The 19,361-nt window shown below is 44.2% G+C and overlaps 1 protein-coding gene across 4 annotated transcripts in view; it reads left to right on the top strand.

Moving 5' to 3' along the window:
* Positions 1 to 19,361, top strand: part of LOC147034466 (serine/threonine-protein phosphatase 2A 55 kDa regulatory subunit B beta isoform) — a 234,527-nt gene that overhangs the window by 144,631 nt on the left and 70,535 nt on the right. For all 4 annotated transcript variants that reach the window (XM_085883723.1, XM_085883715.1, XM_085883707.1 and 1 more), the window contains 5 exons: positions 2,872 to 2,969; positions 3,179 to 3,344; positions 7,773 to 7,885; positions 8,813 to 8,990; positions 9,270 to 9,434. In XM_085883723.1, coding sequence (XP_085739849.1) covers positions 2,872 to 2,969; positions 3,179 to 3,344; positions 7,773 to 7,885; positions 8,813 to 8,990; positions 9,270 to 9,434 — 720 coding nt within the window. The remainder of the gene's footprint in view (positions 1 to 2,871; positions 2,970 to 3,178; positions 3,345 to 7,772; positions 7,886 to 8,812; positions 8,991 to 9,269; positions 9,435 to 19,361) is intronic.

Here is a 19,361-nt window from a genome sequence, read left to right as displayed (position 1 = left end):
TAACTGGTGCACAGTTAAGGTTCACCGATTCACCGGCTTCCTTGTCGTGTTCTCTTCCAATATGCATTGCTCACAGTCGGTAATTGTAAGCCGAGCCGGTCTGTATCTTTAACTTGTGCTTTGCATTATTTAGTTTCTCATTAGTTTCTTTCATAATAACAAGAATTTAAGACCTGTCACTTCCAGAGAAAATAAATAAAAATTAACCTTCACCCTTTAAATATCATGTGAATAAATTATTGAATATCAGCTGATTCTCTTTTTTTTAATGTCTCTGCACCAAGGGTGCCGGAGGCATTATGTTTCCGGGTTGTCCATCCGTCCGTCCGTCCGTCCGTCCGTATTTTCGTTTACACGATAACCCAAGAAGAAAATTGTAGAATTTCATCAAACTTGGTAAAAAGGTAAAGTAAGACAGGGCAATTAAGTGATTAGATTTTGGGCCAGATGTGATAAAGGTCAAAGGTCAAGGTCAAACTGAAATTTTACTATTTACGCCCTAACTCAAGAAATATTGGACAATTTCATCAAACTTGGTAAAAAGGTAAAGTTAGACGGGGCAATTAACTGATTAGATTTTGGGCCAGATGTGATAAAGGTCAAGGGTCAAATATGTCAATACTCAAGTATTTGTGCGGGAGAGCGGAGGCATACCCGTCGACTGCTCGCAGTCGAATTTAGTTTTAAAAATTATTATTATTATTTTTTGTTCATTGTATCCTTTTCTCACCTGCGTTGCATTTGCAAGTAGAGCGACCTGCTTTGTGATGCTTTAATTTTAAAAGGCAGTGTATAATCGGAAATGCTGTTTGATAGGGTGATATGAATAAAATGGAAATGATGAAAAAAATATTGAATATAGCTCGCGGTTCATCGATTTCAGAAATGGGGTTGAAGGAGACTCACCGTGATTGTGAAGAAGAAGTTGAAGGAGGAAGAGTTTTGTTTTAATGTAGTTTGAAATCGGTCCATCTATCCCCACCTTACTCAACTATATCGTATTGTTTGAAATTGGTCCATCTATCCTCACCTTAGTCAACTTTTTAACTATATCATACTGTTTGCAGATTGGGCTTGATCAGTGGTATCCCCTTTAGGAAAATTGTTGACGGCCGTACGGACGCACGCACGCAGGCAGGCAGGGACGGATGGACGCAGGCACGCCGAGACCGAGCTCCTTTTATAATACAGATTGACCAGTTAGATACGAGCTATATATGCATATTTGTGGTGGATAGATGCTTTAACTTCGCTTGTGGTCTGGGACTTGATTTTTCTTCTGGTTAAAGTCATGGAAAAAACATGTTTTTTGTCCTCAAGGTTCTGCGTTTTACTCTGTCATGATTGTAATTTGTTGCAATTAAGTTATGCTCCCACTCACTCACATAACGGAATGATTAATGGACTCATCTCGTAATTAGGCTTCATCTACGTTTTACTTGAATACAGGGGAGTAAATTGAGAACAATAAAATTAACTAAGGGGACAGGATGTGGGGGTTGAGGAGGAGGGATGGAGGATGAAAAGGAAAAGAGGTTGAGCTTGGACAAGGGAATGGGAATGTATTTTTGGAGAAGGGGAGGGGGATGAGGGGTACAAAAATCCTGCCAATGTTACACATAATTGTTGGTTCTCTGTGTCTTCAAAACAACCTGTTTATCATCACCCCCTCAAATTTGTTCAGGGCTTTTATATATTAGAATGGTAAATTATTCTTGGTGAAGGCTGTAGTTCGGTGGGTCGGGGGGGGGGGGGCTCCACATCAGTGGACAGGAAGAACAATGGATGCAATTGACAAAATGGTGATCGAGGTGGGAAGCAAGGAGACACTGACGTTTCAGCATCAGTCAAAGAAGGAGACAGGATAAGGGAAAGTTGATATCAGATGGAAGGGAGGGAGCCACAGGTACATGCTCAGGGACCAGGGTGCGCATGGGATGGGATTGACTCGTTTTAACTCTTCACGGTGTACTTCTCCGAGTCCCATTGCCTTTGACATCTGACTCCTTATCCCCCACTCTCCCTTTATGTGTACCCTGATGTACCTCTTCCTCACTCACATCAAACATATCCCCTCCCACCCCTACCTTGTCTCACCGTTTTCTTCTGACAAAGGGTTAACGTCAAAAATGCCAGCTTGCTTCCCACAGTAATTAGCATACTTCCATCAATGTTCTCTTAATTTGATGCACTCTTGTACCTTATGTTACTGTATCAATGAGCTAAAAAGAAAAGTTCTGTCGAATTGGAAAGTTCTCTTCCAGCAACTCTTACCTTACGCTTCCAAGAATCTACTTTCACTACTCACCTTCAATGAAACATTTATTTCCCCCTTTTGTGGAATCGTCACCCTCAATGACTCCATTCTTTCTTTCTTTGAAGTGGCAACTACCACCATCTCGTGTTGTCCCCCCTGCCCCCCTACCCATTTACCTAATTATCTTTTTATTTTAATATTTCACTGACCTGGCCCCTCTCTCCACCTTTGCGTACATTTACCTTATGGGTTGTACCACTTGAGTGCTCTGTCCTGTTCTGTTTCATTTTGCTGCTTTCACTTTTTGTTCTTGTCCTGTATACCTGTCTGTCCTTTAATTCTGTCCCGTGCTCACCAATGTTCTGTTGTAATGTTTGTACTTTGGCCGAGCTTTTCCATGAGCATTAAAAAAAATAAACACTGATGCACAACTTTTTGACGTGTACTTGGAAGAATGAGATAAAGTTTGTGAAAGGTGACAGTTTGACCTTTTTTATGCACTGTCAATGAAAGCTGGTTGGAAGTTCATCTTTTCATTGGATTTGAATCTAATTTTGGCAATTTAGATGTTCCCAGCCATTGTATTTGTCTCATTCCATCATTTCTTATTGCAGCTGACATCATATCCACGGTAGAATTCAACCATACCGGAGACCTTCTGGCCACAGGGGACAAGGGTGGCCGTGTTGTAATTTTCCAGAGGGAGCAGGAGGTAAGCACTTGCAAACACAAACAACCTTTGAGCGTGGCCTCTATTAATTAGTTAAATGTTGGGGTTTTTTTGTTGTTGTTGTCCCTTCGGAACACATTTTTCTCCCATCTCTGCCGATTCTCAAATTTATACCATCACAATCCCCCAACCATATAATGTAATTTGTTAATTTTTTTTCCACCCATGGTATTATATCTGTGTCCATACAGAGTAAAAGCTCCCCACATCATCGTGGAGAGTACAATGTGTACAGCACTTTTCAGAGCCACGAGCCAGAGTTTGACTACCTCAAGTCACTCGAGATCGAGGAGAAGATTAACAAAATCCGGTGGCTCCCACAGCAGAATGCGGCCCATTTTCTCCTATCCACCAACGGTGAGATTTTGGTCATGACATTGCAGTTGTTGGATGCTTTTACTTTCACCTTGTGGTTTTGGCCTTGTTTTTTTTGCTAAACGCTGGTTATTGCCATAGCTAAAGTACTTCGGATTGGTATCACATTGATTGGTACTGAGACCAATGCTTGGAATTTCTTGAGTGAATTTATTGCTGTGTGAAAGTACTAAGCACAAGGGATGAGAAACTTGTCATGAGGATACAGATCCCAGAAGGTCACATTCACTGGGTTGTTACACACAGTACACAAACGAAGTGGTGGGGAATAACTATGCTAGATTTGAGTTCTGGGCACAATGTAGCTGTGGATACAGCTACTGGGCACAAGAGAGCGCAGAAGAAGCCCACTGTTGAAGACTTTATTGTTTATTTACTTGCAGAGAATGAGGCTCATGCTCGAGCTGAATGACGGGTGTGTGGCATTGGTGCGACGATGGAACAGAGGAAGTTGGCATCAAGGGAGGTCTGATAGATCGGGAAGGAATGAACACACAGGCAGCATATGTTGGGACAGATGGACAGACTAAGGGCACCTGGTTGGTTGAATAATAATTGATGAACTTGTAAGCAGACAGAAAAAGCTTACACACGTGGTGAATGTGCAAAGGTGCTGGCGGATACGAGAGGAGTGTCGTGAGAATCCATGCATGGTTGCGGAAAGGCGCACCAAAAATGCCAATGGGGAAACACAGTGGGAGCAGCACACCTGGGTAACTAATAACGAGCTAGTCTTATACACGTGGATATGAACAAAGACGGAGGAGATAAGAAACAGTTTGTCTTGTAAAGACATGTTGTTTGGAGCGGATACGTACTGCACCAAAAACACCAATGGGAAAACATGATGGGAGTGTCGCATGTTTTATCCAATCACATGCACACCTGAGCGTGAAGGAAGAGGGTCAATGTCACACATACGTCCGTCCATCCATCCGTGATAATTTTCTCTGTTTTCTCTGCAATCGCTTGTCCGATTGACACAATTTTCAGCATGGGTACGACTTACTCGTGTAAAATGTTTTAATAATTATGACGTCATGGGTCATGTGGTGTGGCAGCTATGTTGGAAAAAAGGAAAAACTTTGGACCTCTGCATCTCTGAAACTGCTCCATGGAAAAAATTAAACGTGGCACCTGTCAAGTACTCATCGGTGGCTTCGTTATGACGTCACAATTGCATATGTCAGTTTCAGAGATGCAAGAGAAAAAAAATACGTCGAACTCTTTATCCGATCAGTATGAAATTTTTTGAGGATCTCGGGCTAATTGGTATTGGGGGAGGGGGAGGGGAATTGATGACTTCATCAGTCATGTGGTTTGGCAGCCATATTTTTTTTTAACCATAAAAACCTTAAAAAATCTTCTCCGAAACGGCTGAACAGATCGAGGTGTAACCTTACAGGGATGATCGTCTTTCCATGAGGAACAAGAAGTTCTCCACCTATGATGTCATAGGTCATATGGTTTGGCGGCTGTGATTATTTTGAACAATAAACCTTGAAAAATCTTCTCAAGAACAGCTTGACAGATCGAGGGGAAACTTCACCCGCATGTTCCCCAAGTCTTGGGGATACCAAGGTGTTCACGAATAATTAATCAGTCACATGGTCTGGCAGCCATATTGGATTGAATGAAAATCTTGAAAAAACATTCTCTTTTAAAAAAAACATCACAATTATGATCTGGTAGTCATGGGGAATATGTTTTAAATTTCAACCTGATTGGGTGCATGGTCTGGCAGCCAGAATTATTTAATATTTTGAATCTGGGTTCAGGGATTTAAATCAAACTTTGTACAAGTATGTATAATGATGTAATCATGTTGGCGGAGGCATATCTGGCGACGCCGAAGAGTGCTTTTCTAGTTTGAAGTGTTTTTTTTCATATTTCTTTTTCTTTAGTTAAAAAAAAAAAATTGTCGTTTTGGTGTTTGTGTATGTTGTATGTGCATTTTATTTTGTGTTTTATGGAGGTGTTTTTATTATTATTATTATCATTACTATTATTATTATTATTACTAGTGCATGCCCATACGTGCGTGGCTGTACATGCAAAAAATAAAAATAAAAAAACTTTCAAACCGCGTGCCAGAAACAACAACCACACAGGCCGTTTCTTCGCTGCCGTGTGCTCGTACGTGCATGGCCGTACGTGCGTGGCCGTACGTGCAAAAAAAACAAAAACTTTCAAACAAACACACAGGCCGTTCCTTCGCTCTCGTAAACGACAACTGGATTGGGGCATTGTGTTTATCTATAAATGCGCATAAGAAATCGAGAAATTATTAGAATACAGGAAGTCATCACTATCCGGAAGTGGTGCGTGCCCATCCAGAATGTTCACATGCATTCCACAACTTATCGCTTGCATTGAAGTAACAACTGCTGTGATACTTACACACAGAGTTAATTAAAATCTAAATTAAAATCAAGTTTACCTCCCTGTCTTTGTTAGCCATGACATTCGCTGCCATTGACCATTGCCACTCCTACGCCACGGTGAGGCAACAGGGTAGAATTTGTAGGAGACCTGAAAGTACAGTGTCATTAGGTATTCCATGTTCAAATTGTTTGTTTTAAAATAGTTAAAAAAAAAAAACAGTTTGCAAAGCATACCACCGAATTGAGATGTATTTCGTTGGCAAGCATGTTGAGTAGAGCTGAATTCCTTAACACTTCCAAAGGCCACACCGTTTTGACACTTGGAAACAAAAAAAAGTTGTGCACTTTTTTTGATAAATTATTTTCGGAACAATTTTTCTTCAATAAATAAATAATAATAAAAATTGTCTCCATGTACACACCTTTATCTCGTTAGCACCTCTTCATAAACAACATTGCTGAGGAAACGGCGCTTCTTTGTTTCCTCGTCCAGGGCAAGAATGCGGAGGCTGCTGGATCTGCCAACGTTTTGATAAATTATTAGTTTTAATGGCCAATTATTCAATTAGCGCCAACGTATTTTGCCTTTTCGCAATGTTATCGCAAGGAAAAACACAAAGAGAAGAGAAGAGAAAAAAAAACTTTCAAACAACCACACAGGCCGTTCCTTCACTCTCGTAAACGACGACTGGATTGGGGCATTGTGTTTATTTATTAATTCGCATAAGAAATCGAGAAATTATTTGAATACACGAAGTCATCACTATCCGGAAGTCCGTACGTTGTAACCCGTAATGGGGAAACGCGGCTGAGGTTCTCTTCCCCATGCCACGCCTCCGCAGCAATGTGTCTTGTCATTGGTTGGTAAATAAATGGCCATAACTTGGGAAGCACTTGTCCGATTAATATCAAACCTTGAAAAGGCACATCCACAGGGCCCAAGTAATATAGCTGGCAAGTTTCAATTAGATCGGACCAGTGGTTGTCGAGAAACAGCAGACACACACACACACACACACACACACACACACACACACACACACACACACACACACACACACACACACACACACACACACACACACACACACACACACACACACACACACACACACACACACACACACACACACACTGCTGGAATTATAGATAGATTATTGTGGGTTTGTGTATGTGTACTTTCATTCTTCTGCATGCTTTATTTTGAGCACTCATCTCTGAAGCATGTTCACTGGAGCTCGAGAAAGATTTGTTGATGGTATTCTGAGCTTGACGGAAGAGCTGATGGAGCGTTATTCAGCCATCTGTTGGATGCAGATGTCGTTGATAAATCTCATGCATTATGCTTTCTCATTGCTATCTGATTATGGCTCGACACCTTTGATTAGTGGACCTACTTAAAAATGCAGATTTTGCTTCGGTAAACTTATTGCTTCACGTGAAGACACCAAATTGATTTGCAGGTATGAGAAGAGTTTGAGGCCCAGCCCTTGAAATGTTTTTTTTAGTTATTACTTTATCTTGTCGGGCAATTTTACTTGATGAAAGAAAGCCCCTTGATAATAATTAAATATATTTGTTTTGCAGGGGACTCGACAGTAAAATTGGTCTTGTGGCTTTGGTAATCGGCAAAGACATCAACACTCTTTCGTACTTGTTCTTTTTTTTCACTCCTGGCTTTAAAGATGAATTTTTAAAACAAGATCAGTATACTTTCATCTGCAGAGTGACTGATGCAGTATCGTCTTGCAGAAGAGACAACACACCTCTTAACCAGTTTTATTGATTAATTTCATTGCAAATGTTTTCAAATAATTTTGCTTTGAAGAAGTAAGAAAGTTCACAATCTGGGCTGGTTTTTGGGATGCTGATGCCTTATTTTGTTTTTTTTTTTCCCTCCCTCCGTCTCTTTGTCGCAATTTTTCTAATTATGTTCTCATTAGATATTTGCTGTTGATGAGCACCATGCTGGTTTTGCATACAATTGATCTTGATTATTCCGTTTCACCCTGTCCATGTTGCACAGACAAGACCATCAAACTGTGGAAGATCAGTGAGAGGGATAAGAGGGCAGAGGGCTACAATCTTAAGGAGGAGGACGGGAGGCTCCGAGACCCATCTACTGTGACCGCACTCCGCGTGAGTTCCTTCAACCTCTTCCACTACTGTTTCTGACTTCATCAGTCATCACCTCTCAGATCAACATTTCAGTCAACTATTTTATTACCATTACTATTGATTTTACGAGCACTGTATTTTAAAAAAAAAAACTATTCTCGAAGGCTGATGGAGGAACTTGTACGTAAACTGCATGCAAGACTTGCATATACAGCTACTAAGCCTTGTACATGTTGCTTTGTTCCGCACTTGCTATGCTTTGTGGAATGGTGTTTGTTTGTGATAATTTACCATTCGTGTTTTTGGAACAAGTTAGATAAGAAGGAAGTACTACCTGATACAGCCTGTCTTGATCTCCAAACTCTCTGCTCATCGTATCCAAGGCCACATCCTCTCATGGCTCATTGACATTCTCCACTCACGTAGTCAGCATGTAGCTCTTAACGCACCTCATCATCTCTCCCTGTCAAAGCCAGAGTGCCCCAAGGAAGTCTTGATGAGCCCAGTCTTGTTCCTCATCTCCATCAATGATCTTTCTGATTCCATGGAAAATCCTGCCCCTCTCTTTGCTGATTATTCCACCCTCTGCCATATCATTTCTCATTCTTCAGATAGGCAGGCAGCAGCCTCTTCCCTCTCTTCAAACCTTGATATAATCAGGAGTTGGTCCAACACTTGGAATGTGTCTTTCAACCCTGACAAATCCTACACACATATCCTGTCTCTCCAAAAGGACCATTTGACGACCCCCCTCCCCCCATAGGTAACAATGCTGGTGCTGCTTCTTTTCCTCATGAATGGGGATGATTGTTATCAATATGTTTGAATTGTTATGAATTTCTTGCATTGTTTCTATTTTTGATGATGCCACCTTCATATCGGTGTAGACAAAGCAAGTTTTGAGGTCGCAAGGCAACTGCAAGATTAACCAACTTGCTTATGTGTCAGGTTCCGGTGTTGATGCCGATGGAGCTGATGGTTGAGGCAAGCCCACGAAGGATTTTCTCTAACGCCCACACCTACCATATCAACTCCATATCGGTGAACAGTGATGCGGAGACATACATGTCTGCTGATGACCTTCGTATCAACTTGTGGAACCTGGAGATCACGGATCGAAGCTTCAGTATCCTTCCTCCGAGTGCATTGGGTTAATAGAGTCCATTTGCCTTCTCTCCTCTGTTCTGCCTGAGAAGGATAGTAACATTTGAGAGATTTTTTTTATTTTTTTTATTTCTAACCCTCCCCCTCTCACTCCGCCAAATCTCCCCCAACACACACGCACATGCACTCGCACACACACACGTACACAATTCCGGATGATTTTAGCTTGTTGCTTAACTGTGCTTTGATGTCTCGTTACAGCCTGTTCTGTAAATTCCTTGACCTTGTGCGTTTCACCAAGACATTGTCGACATAAAGCCGGCAAACATGGAGGAGTTAACGGAGGTGATCACAGCCGCAGAGTTCCATCCAAACCACTGCAACACATTTGTATACAGCAGCAGCAAAGGCACGGTGCGGCTGTGTGACATGCGTGCTGCAGCACTGTGTGATCATCACTCCAAACGTGAGCTGCTCTCTGCTTCCTCATCCTCTTTCAGTCCTCGTATGCCTTTTGCCTTGTATTGTACTTATTTCAAGAGTAGGCTTTCAAGCCATTACATTTGCAATTTTGATGCATTTATTTTCCTGCCGCGTGTTACGCGTGGGCAAATTGCGAGTTCGCCATGGGTGGAGTGAGTGCAAGCGAGGGCTGTGGGGTAGGAGTGAGCCAATGCATGGTGGCATAAGAGTGGAGCTTGTGCTAGCAGGGGGTGGGGTGTGAAGATGGAGAGAGTGCTGGTGGGGTGTTGAGGGTAATGCAGGTAGTGTGGGGGGAGGGTTGAGGGTCGACGAAATGCAGGTAGCGAGTTGTAACACAAATAGTATGTACACACTGTAGGTTTAAATTTTAGATGGATAGGTGTGTAGTAGCATCGGGGATGGAAGCGTACATGGATGTTGACAGGAATAGTTGGTAGCGTGGCAATGGGTTGGTGATTGTATACCTGTTATGATTGTGATCTCTGTGAGAGGCTTTCATCAAAAGATGCATGTGCCATAGTCGTTTGTTCATTTTGTACTCTCTAACCGTATCCGCCCCCCTCCCCCCCCAAAAAACATGTTATTTTATAACTTAACATGAATAACACAGATATAAGTAACTAATGGACAAACATGAGAGGTATTTGAATGTTAGTTCCCTACATCATGAGCCAGGCATTCGTATTAAGCGAAGGCTAACAGGCCAACCTTTATCAAACCACTGGATCATTTACCTCGAAAAGGGCTCTTTGTTTTTTCCTTTGGAATACACTCCACCTTGTGCAGTAAATGCGCTGCTTGCATCCCACCATATATTTAATTGCGCTCTTTAAACGTCAGGCTTTGTATTTATATGCATCTTCATTGTTCTTGGCTTTTGTTTGGTTTAAAAAAAAAAAAAATTGTTGCTCCTAAATTTGGATTTTGTTTGCTAGTTCCGATACGTTTAGCCCACGGTGGCTGATTAAGGACAATCTCCACATTTATTTTTGCAAAAATGGCAAAACATGTCATAACCCCCCTCCCCACGTCCACCCCCCCCACTCCTTTTCTGTCTTTATCTACGTAATGTATACTTTGCCCTTTACTGCAAACTCGAATCACCGGCTGATGTTTTGCGGTGCAAGGTCCTGGGCCGTTTGTCACGCCTGCAATTGGGGAGCGATGAATTGTCCCTCTGGCCGTGTCTGCGGGGGAGAAATGGCTTCCTTCTCTCGAATGACTGCCCTTTAACCCCTTTTAATCTACTTTCAGGCACTTTAAATGTATTGGATGCAATTTCCCCCCTTTGACCCAAGATTATTTGGAAATACTGCTCAAGAAGTGTCGTCTTTGAATTGAAATTTGTGCCATTCTAAAAACACAGCCCTTTGAGCAAACATCTGTTTGTGAATTATTGAACTGTTTTCAGCTCACTACTCTGGTGTCTTCGGCAGTATGACTTTGGTTAATCAGTTCTGTTACTGTTCAAAAATGTTTGTTTTTTTCTTCAAATTACCACTCTCCGCCACTCCCTTTACACCCCTTTAAAGTCCTGTTGCTGACAGTACCATTCCTCAGCCGAACTGGGTTTGGAAGGTAAATGGCATGAGTTCCTGTGCAGCTTACTTACATCCTTGGTTGCAGTTACTGGTGGTGATATTTGCACGCTTGAAGTATTTATTTCTAGCAGCTTCACCAGCTGCATTTATAAGATCGACAGGTGCACCGGCTGTATTACATTGCATTTTTTACGACCCCGGTCGGAAGGGTCCGACATTTATGTCCCTTTCACGGCCCCTCAGTGACTGCCGTGTCTCATAAGGGCCAGGTGGCTCATTCTTCTGGTGACCCATCTGGCTAACTGCTTGCAATAGATTCCTACTCAAATTTAATGCTTCCACCAGCTCATTTTATTTTATTTTATATCAACTTTTATCATCTTTTCTCTTTTTCTTTTTTGGTGCACTATTCTTGCTGGAGATACAAGCATGGCATTTTATGGTGCCTTGTGAAGTACTTCCCCTCACCTTCATGCTCTTCTCTTTTGTTCCTTCTCCACCCAAAACCTAAACTGTACAGTCAACAGTTACCCTAACAGGTTCACTGCCGTGGGTGAAATTAAAATTGACAGTTCGTAATGTCCTTACCTCAGTCATTCCTATCCCCGGGGGACCTTCCGAGAATGCTGATGCTTCGTGGAAGTTCCTAATCGCTGCTTCAGCGTTCCGTTATGTCCCCACGGATTGCGCGCCCTAGTCTAGTCAGAAAGATTTTTTTTTAATTCTGCTCAGACTTTGATATCTACCACGAAAGTTATAAAAATAAATATTGAATTTGAAGTTTAAGCCTTTTTACTGTGGATAAGTATTATAATTTGTGCATGCTGATCGTGGGGTTTATAAATCTCTGTCTTTTGACATGAGTGGCCAGGAGAATCAGACAGAGAGACAGAGTCAGACAGACTGACAGATAGATAGTCAGCCAGACAGACTAATAAAATATAAAATGACCGTTTTTACAGCCATTTTTCCCTGCTGTGCAGGGGTTTGGCTTTTTGTGAGGCAATGTTTTATGGCCGGATGCCCTTCCTGACGCCAACCCTGGTCGCCTCTTACGACACACAGGGATATGGTACACCTATTCTGACCGGGGCATACACCGGGACTAGTACACTGGTACTCATTTCGCCGACCTCGGAAGGATGACAGGCTGAGTCAACCCCCTGGTGTTAATTCAGCAGCCAACGGGGCTTGAACTCAGGACACTGGGATCCCAAGCCGCCACCCTAACCACTAAGCCAACACCAGGCTTTCAGCCAGACAGACTGACAGATAGATAGTCAGCCAGACAGACTGACAGATAGATAGTCAGCCAGATAGATAGTCAGACAGACAGAGACAGACAGATAGATAGTCAGACAGACAGACAGACATCGATTTGTAGAACGATTGTGTTGTGGCTTTTGCTTGGCGCTGTGCTTTTGCGGAATGTTTGTTTTCTTCTTCTTCTGATTGTTTGCAATTTGTTATTCGCATTTTGATGTAAAGAGTTGTTTTTCTAGACCCTTTGCAAAGAACTTCTCGACCTCTCAACAATTTTGAACACAATTCACCATCATTGATTGCTTCACTAAATTCCTGTTGTGGTATGTCTGGATCTGCTCTGGAATAGTTTAAATCTTATCGTTCAGATCCTTCATGTACTTTCAACTTTGCTGGCTATTCATCATACCCGATTCGTCTATCGGTCAGTTCTTCCCAAGGATCTGTTCCCATTCCTCTATTTTATCTTTTTGTCTGCGTCCACTTGGTACACTTTTACGAAAGTTCTCTATCGTTTTCCATTGCTCTGCTGACGATGCCAATAGTTACCTGTCTATTGAACCTGATGATGTGCTGTCTTCCGCAACTCTGAATTTCTCCCCCTCAACAACAACAACAACAACAACAACAAAAAAAGGGTATTTTTATGAACTCTGTCAAACTCAAGCCTGCTTAGCCTTGGCCCCTCATCCATCCTTAAAAAAGTTTCAGTCCCAGATATGAAAACTTGGGGGATCATCAGGTCTGATGTCAACTCCTGTAGTTTATAATGTCGGTGTCATGATGGACCTAATTCCTTCCTTACAAAACTGTGTGCGTGCGTGCGTGCGTGCGTATGCGCGCGCTTTAACCAACTAGTTTGCACAAGAGAAAAATGATTCTTGGAAAATGAAAAGCAATTGTAGCGGTGCTGCGTCATTGATTGAGCCCACATTGGTGTCTCTATTCTAAAAGGTTCCTGCTGGTGTAGAATAATAAAAATAGTGCCATTGCAGAGCTAATAATAGATTTACTTGGTGGGAAAGCTAATATAATTGATTCACTTGGAACAAAAATTATTTCCCATTTAATCAGAAAAAATAACTTCAAACAAGTAGCGGTCCATTCAAGGTACTCCCCCCCTCCCCCCATGCCAAATAAATATCAAATCCTCCAGCGCGCGACATTGCCGGGGTGCATTCAGTGCCCGGCGATGCTGCCTTGCTTGCAGCACATGGAGTCCCAATTGGGAGTGGTGTCCAATAATTGATTGATTAATCGCATCATTAAATAAATAAATAACAATCATAAAATAATTAATTTCTCAAAAAATGGCCGAATAGCATACCTTAACCACCACCGTTTCATCCGAATCTGTAACTTTTCATAACCCTACGTGGGATAATGGCTTTCGGAATTGATTTCGCGTGAACGGTACTGATTTTGAAGGTTTTTCGGTTGTTGCTAGGGAACCAAAGCGTCCCTAGCAACCATCACAATTTCCAAAGCACTAGGTCATAAGATGTACCGTTGTACCTACCACCCGAGTTTGGTCAAAATCGGCCCACGTTTACTACCAATTATGCTTATGACAAACGAACAAACATCCAAACAAACAGACAGAATTACTGACAATAAGGGTCACCTGTTTTGGCGACCCAAAAACTGAGTACTCCCTTCCTTCGTCACCTAGCGATGACGTCATGCTTCATCTGCATATGAAATTGGGAAGGAGTGGTGTACAAAAAAGCCCATCTTTCCGGGGCGGGGGGGAGAGGAAGAACCAGGACTTGGAACTTTAATATGGTGGTTCCAACAGTACCTCATTAGGAACCCTTTGGAATAAAGGATGGACATGGAAGGAGCGCACAAAATTATGGAGTAACATTTCTCGAAACAATTGTAAAATATATTATTATACACGGAAGGAACACACAAACAACCACGACAACAACTACGTGTTATAAAAGATGCTTTTTTGCTTGTTTCACTTCATTTTAGATCCAAATTGACACACAGATAGGTATGCAAGATGTTTGTGAAGTTCAACATGCTGTCTTTTGATTAAAGTGAAGTTCAGCGAAGCGATGTGTCGGCATGCCTATTATTGCCTAAATCGGTGAAAAACTGACGAGTTCGTGCTCTCATAACATCACAATTGGATTACTACAAGTCACTGTCAGCAACTTTGCCTGCCTCTTCTCTCGAGCCCTTCGGCTTATTCAGAAACGAGCAAGTACCACCCTTCGCTTTGCTGACGGGAATATTAAGAAAGGTGGAAGAGAGAAAGAGGGGTGGAAGAGTGAAGAGAGAGAAAGGAGGGGGGGGAGTGAAAAAGCGGGGAGAGTGATTCCTCACCACACATCGCCATACATTCTGGGCGGGAGAGATATGAGGAGTGGGGTGGGAGTGAGAGAATGAGAGGGAGCAAGAAGGGGTGTGGGGGAAGAAGGGTGGTGTGGGAGAGGGGGAGAGGAAAGGGGGAGGAGAGAAAGGAGGGGGGCAGAGAGACGCCTTACCATGTGTCGCTATGCAGAGAGAGAGAGAGAGAGAGAGAGAGAGAGAGAGACAGACAGACAGACACACACACACACACACACAGGGGGGAGATGGAGTGGTGCAAGGAGACTGGCAAATGAGGGCATAGCTTGGAAGAAGGGGAGAGAAAGGAAGTGGGGGTGGTAAGCAAGCCTTAGCATACATCGCTGTACACTCCGGCAGGGAAGTGTGCGAGGAGTGGGTGTGAGCAAGGGAGATCGAGCGGGCGGGAGAGAGGGAGGGGGCGAAACAAGAGGAGGGGGAAGAGAGCGAGAGGTATGGGAGTAGAGTGCTGCACTTTATTCGGAAGAGATATAAATATTGTTGCGAATTCGCACCCGCCGGCATGCAAACAGCCACGTAACTCGAATCGCGGCACGTCGCCCACCGGACGGACAATTCTGTCGTGACCCTCTCGGACTAACGCCGGGAGCTAGTCACGGGTGGGCCTTTCGGCCTCACCACGATCGTGCCAATCGGCCCCCGCGTGGGATAGGGTTGTTCGCCAAACTCGACCTACCTAAGTACCCACGCGGAGGGTAGACCGGGCGATCGCACCTCGCCGCAGGTCGACTCCGGACACGGGCCACTTAAGCGACCCGTTCCGTACTATCGGGATAACCGAGCGGTGTTATCGTCGGCCTCGACGGTTCCGATTAATTATCGGGCGTATTAAGCCCACTACCAACCCTTTACGTGAAGCAAGATGGAGATTCAATTAAAGAAAAGACGAAGCGAAACGGGAAAAACAGTTCAACATAAGGCACATTTATTCCGCGGCACACGGAGAGCACACATATACAATTACAACAATTATGCACATATATCAAATGCTACAAAAGAAACACAACAATGCAGATCTACTACCGACTACGCGGGCACACGGCAACACTTACACAGTTTTACTTTACAGACGGCGCCAACAACACATTTACTCAAAAGCAAAAGAAAAGGGCCACCCTCAAAGACAAGGGGGCAGACGGGGCCTGTGGGCCGCGAGATCGGGTGGATCCTACCCGTGTCTTTCTGATGAGCCGCAAATGTGGCGGTGCCCCGACTCCGCGCTCCTTCGCGGGTTTCGTTGGCACTGCTTGGAGTGGGGTGGGAACGGGGCCCCCTTTTCGCACTATCTCAGCGCGGGGGGGGGGGGAAGGGGGGAAATTGTTGATTCTCTGGGGAAAGAGGATAGCTGGCTTGCTTGGGTCCCGCGACGAGCGACTCCACTGGAGATTAGTGCCCCAGGCGAGATACTCTTCCAGTCTTGGGGGATTTCAGTGCATTGACTGGATCTGATATAGATGGTTATGAGACATGTGTTGGTCCCCATGGGTCAGGAACTATGAACCAGAATAGCACTAAGTTCCTTTACTTTGCAAGAAGTCATGGACTTCGGGTGGCTGGTTCATGGTTTCAGCGCCCACAAGCTCATCGCTGGACTTAGTATTCCAACGCTGGTAGTGTGGCAAAGGAGATTGACCACATGGTCGCTGGAGGATGATCCAGAACTGCAGGGTCTACCAGAGTGCTGAGTTCCTCAATACTGACCACAGGCTTGTGATAGCAACTCTGGGGTTGCAGCCAGAAGCTGGTTGAATAGTACGATCCCAGCCTCGGCTGGATGTTGGCAAGCTTAAGGATGAGAGGGTTGCTGAGGAGTTTGTGAACAGGCTGAGTGGAGATTAGCGGGGGTCTGGGTGCTTTAGGAGATCCTGAAAAGTTGTGGAGTGCCTTCAAGACCACCATCCTTGATGTTGTTGGTGGATGTCTTGGAACTCACTGAAGGGCGAAGAAAAATTTTGTGTCTGAAGGGACACTGGATATCCTTGACCAGAGTCACAAAGACAGACTAAATGGCAGAGCTGAGCTTTTCAGGGAGTTGAGGTGTAAAATTGTATGTGCACTGAGGGTGGACAAGGAGGCCTATGTGCGAGGAATCTGTGAGGGCTAGAGCATCACCTGTGGTCAAGTGCTTCTCGTCCTGCTTCCAGGGGAATTCATGCATTGCATTCCTCCAAGCCCGTCCCTCGGTGTGCTGTGGTTAGAGCGGTGGGTGGTGGGCTCTTGACAGAGGAGTCCGAAGTGAAGGCCCGCTGGGCCAGTTACTTTGAGCGGCTGTGCCAGGCTGATCCACCAGCTGTTGAGTTGGATGTCAGGGGTGTGACTATCCCAAATGCTGACCCTCCAATCAACTGTGATCCACCTTTGTTTGTGGAAAAACTGGCTGCGGTGAACCGGTTGAAACGGGGCAAAGCTCCAGGGATCTGTGGCATCCATGCTGAACTCATCAAGGCTGGTGGAAATGCTGCACTCGTGTCATTGCATGCAGTTTTGTGCTCTGCCTGGAACACAGACATCATCCCAACTGATTGGAAGAGGGGCCTTGTTGTCCCTCTCTGGAAAGGGAAGGATGATCGCCAAGACTGCAACAATTACCGAGGGGTGACGCTGCTCTCAGTGCCGGGCAAAATATTTACTTGGATAATTCTTGATAGGGTTCGCCACCATCTGCTTGAGCACCAGCAGCCAGAGCAGTCAGGCGTTACACCAAAGAGGTCAACGATTGACCGTATCCTTGCTCTTCGGGTCCTCACCGAACGCAGACGAGAGTTTCGGCAGGGGCTGCTTGCAGCCTTTGTTGATCTCTGTAAAGCGTTCGAGTCAATGAATCGGGATGTCCTCTGGAGGATTCTTGGTCTTCGTGGGGTGCCACCAAAACTGATCGATCTGATAACTGAACTCTACTCTGGTACTGAGAGTGCTGTGAAGTGTGGTGGTACCATTTTGGGCTTATTTCTAGTTGTTACTGGAGTTCGTCAGATGGTGTGTACTTGCCCCCACACTTTTCAGCACTTGTATGGACTGGATTCTAGGGAGGATGTCGGAGAGATCAAGCTGCGTTGCATCGTTTGGGAATGTCAAGATCTCTGACCTTGGTTTTGCAGATGATGCAGTCATCTTTGCGGAGACTCTGGATATCCTATTGGGGGCCCTCGAGGTGCTGATTGAGGAGTCGGAACCACTGGGATTACGGGTTTCCTGGGTCAAAACGAAGATCCAGGCTTTCATTGACATCTTGTTTGTACCTGTTTGTGGTGAGGATGTTGAGGTCACGGAGAGATTCACTTACCTTGGTAGTGATATTCATGTCTTTGCTAGCTGTGAGCCAGAGTTCAATAGATGTCTGTGTCGGGCCTGGGGAGTCAAGGATTCACTGGATCATGGGGTGTGGCGCTGTCGGTACCTGTGCAGGAGGATGAATGTCAGAGTCTTCAGGGCCTTGGTGCTTCTCATCTTGCTTTACGGATGTGAGACGTACTCTGACCAGGGATCTGAGATAGAGACTTAATTCCTTTGGTTCCAGGTCTCTTTGGAGAATCTTTGGCTATCGCTGGTCAGACTTTGTGTCCATTAAGCAGTTTCTGAGAGAGAGAGACTCAAATGAGAACATAGTTCCCTTACCTAAAGTAAGAACCTTCGCCTGGAAGCAAATGAATGGTTTTCCGACTGCATGGAGCATCAGCTGGGTACCGTTCTTCCTGAGGTTTCCATCCTTTCAGCACAGGACCTTTCCAAACGGCGGATCCACAACCTTTGTCACAGATCCGCTTCAGTAGATTACCTGCACCAGTAGATCCACAACCTCAATTGCGACCAGGCAATCATTCAACCCATCAATGCAACATCACTAAATGAAACTGAATACCAAGAAAGAACCCAAAGAAGTAAAGAGCAAAGATGGAGTCATCATGAGGAGCCTGGATAGGATTCGGGTTTCAGCCGATACTCCACAACCCCTCAAAACACATCCAGGTGCAGCGAAGTGAGTCTCTCAGAAAAATTTCTGCAAGAATTCACTTCTCCTTAGAGAGATAGATAACGAAAGAGAGAAATAGAAAGTAAAAGGGATAAAAGAGAATTGTGAAAAAAATTGGAAACAATATGAAAAGAATAAAGATGTCGGGAAGATCCTGAAGATATAGATTTCAGCAGTTACTCCCCAGACTCAAACGCACCAACACGTACAAAGCTATCAGAGGTCCGTCGGCGGGGAAGCACAGTCCACACAGCATCAGGATATGGTACAAACATAATGAAACGGAAGACAAACATCATGATTATGGTACAAATCTAAACAGACTTTACTCCCTGCATGAAATTTATTTATTTTTTGAATACATTGTCAAGGCTCGTATGAGAGCTCACACACAACACACAGCAAGAGGGCATGAGACAAGAGGGGCGGGAGAGGGAAGGACCAAACAGTGGGAAACAGACATGAGGAGATCTGTAGAAGGGAGAGGGATGAAGTGAGGAACACACGGTATTCAAGATGGACATTACAGGGACTTTCAGGAAGGAAGGAAAGCAGGGAATTTGAATGAGATGGTATTGGGGTGGATTAATGGGGGTAGAAAAGATCGAGGTTTTGGATGGGGGACGATAAGAGGTGGTGGTGAACAGCTGTTTTGAAGGCCAAGAGGGAAGAATGGGATTGAAGAGAGTGTGGGAGTTTATTCCAAAGGTGGGAAAAATAAGGAATGGAAGAATGATGGTGAGCAGTGATTCATGATTTTGGTAGTTTTACCAGA

This window comes from Eptatretus burgeri, chromosome 1 (genome assembly GCF_056783735.1).
Source record: "Eptatretus burgeri isolate ZD-2024b chromosome 1, Ebu_testis_v1, whole genome shotgun sequence".
NCBI classification, from domain to species: Eukaryota; Metazoa; Chordata; class Myxini; order Myxiniformes; family Myxinidae; genus Eptatretus; species Eptatretus burgeri.
Note: the sequence above shows the minus strand (reverse complement) of the source record. Positions and strands in the feature narration are given on the sequence as shown.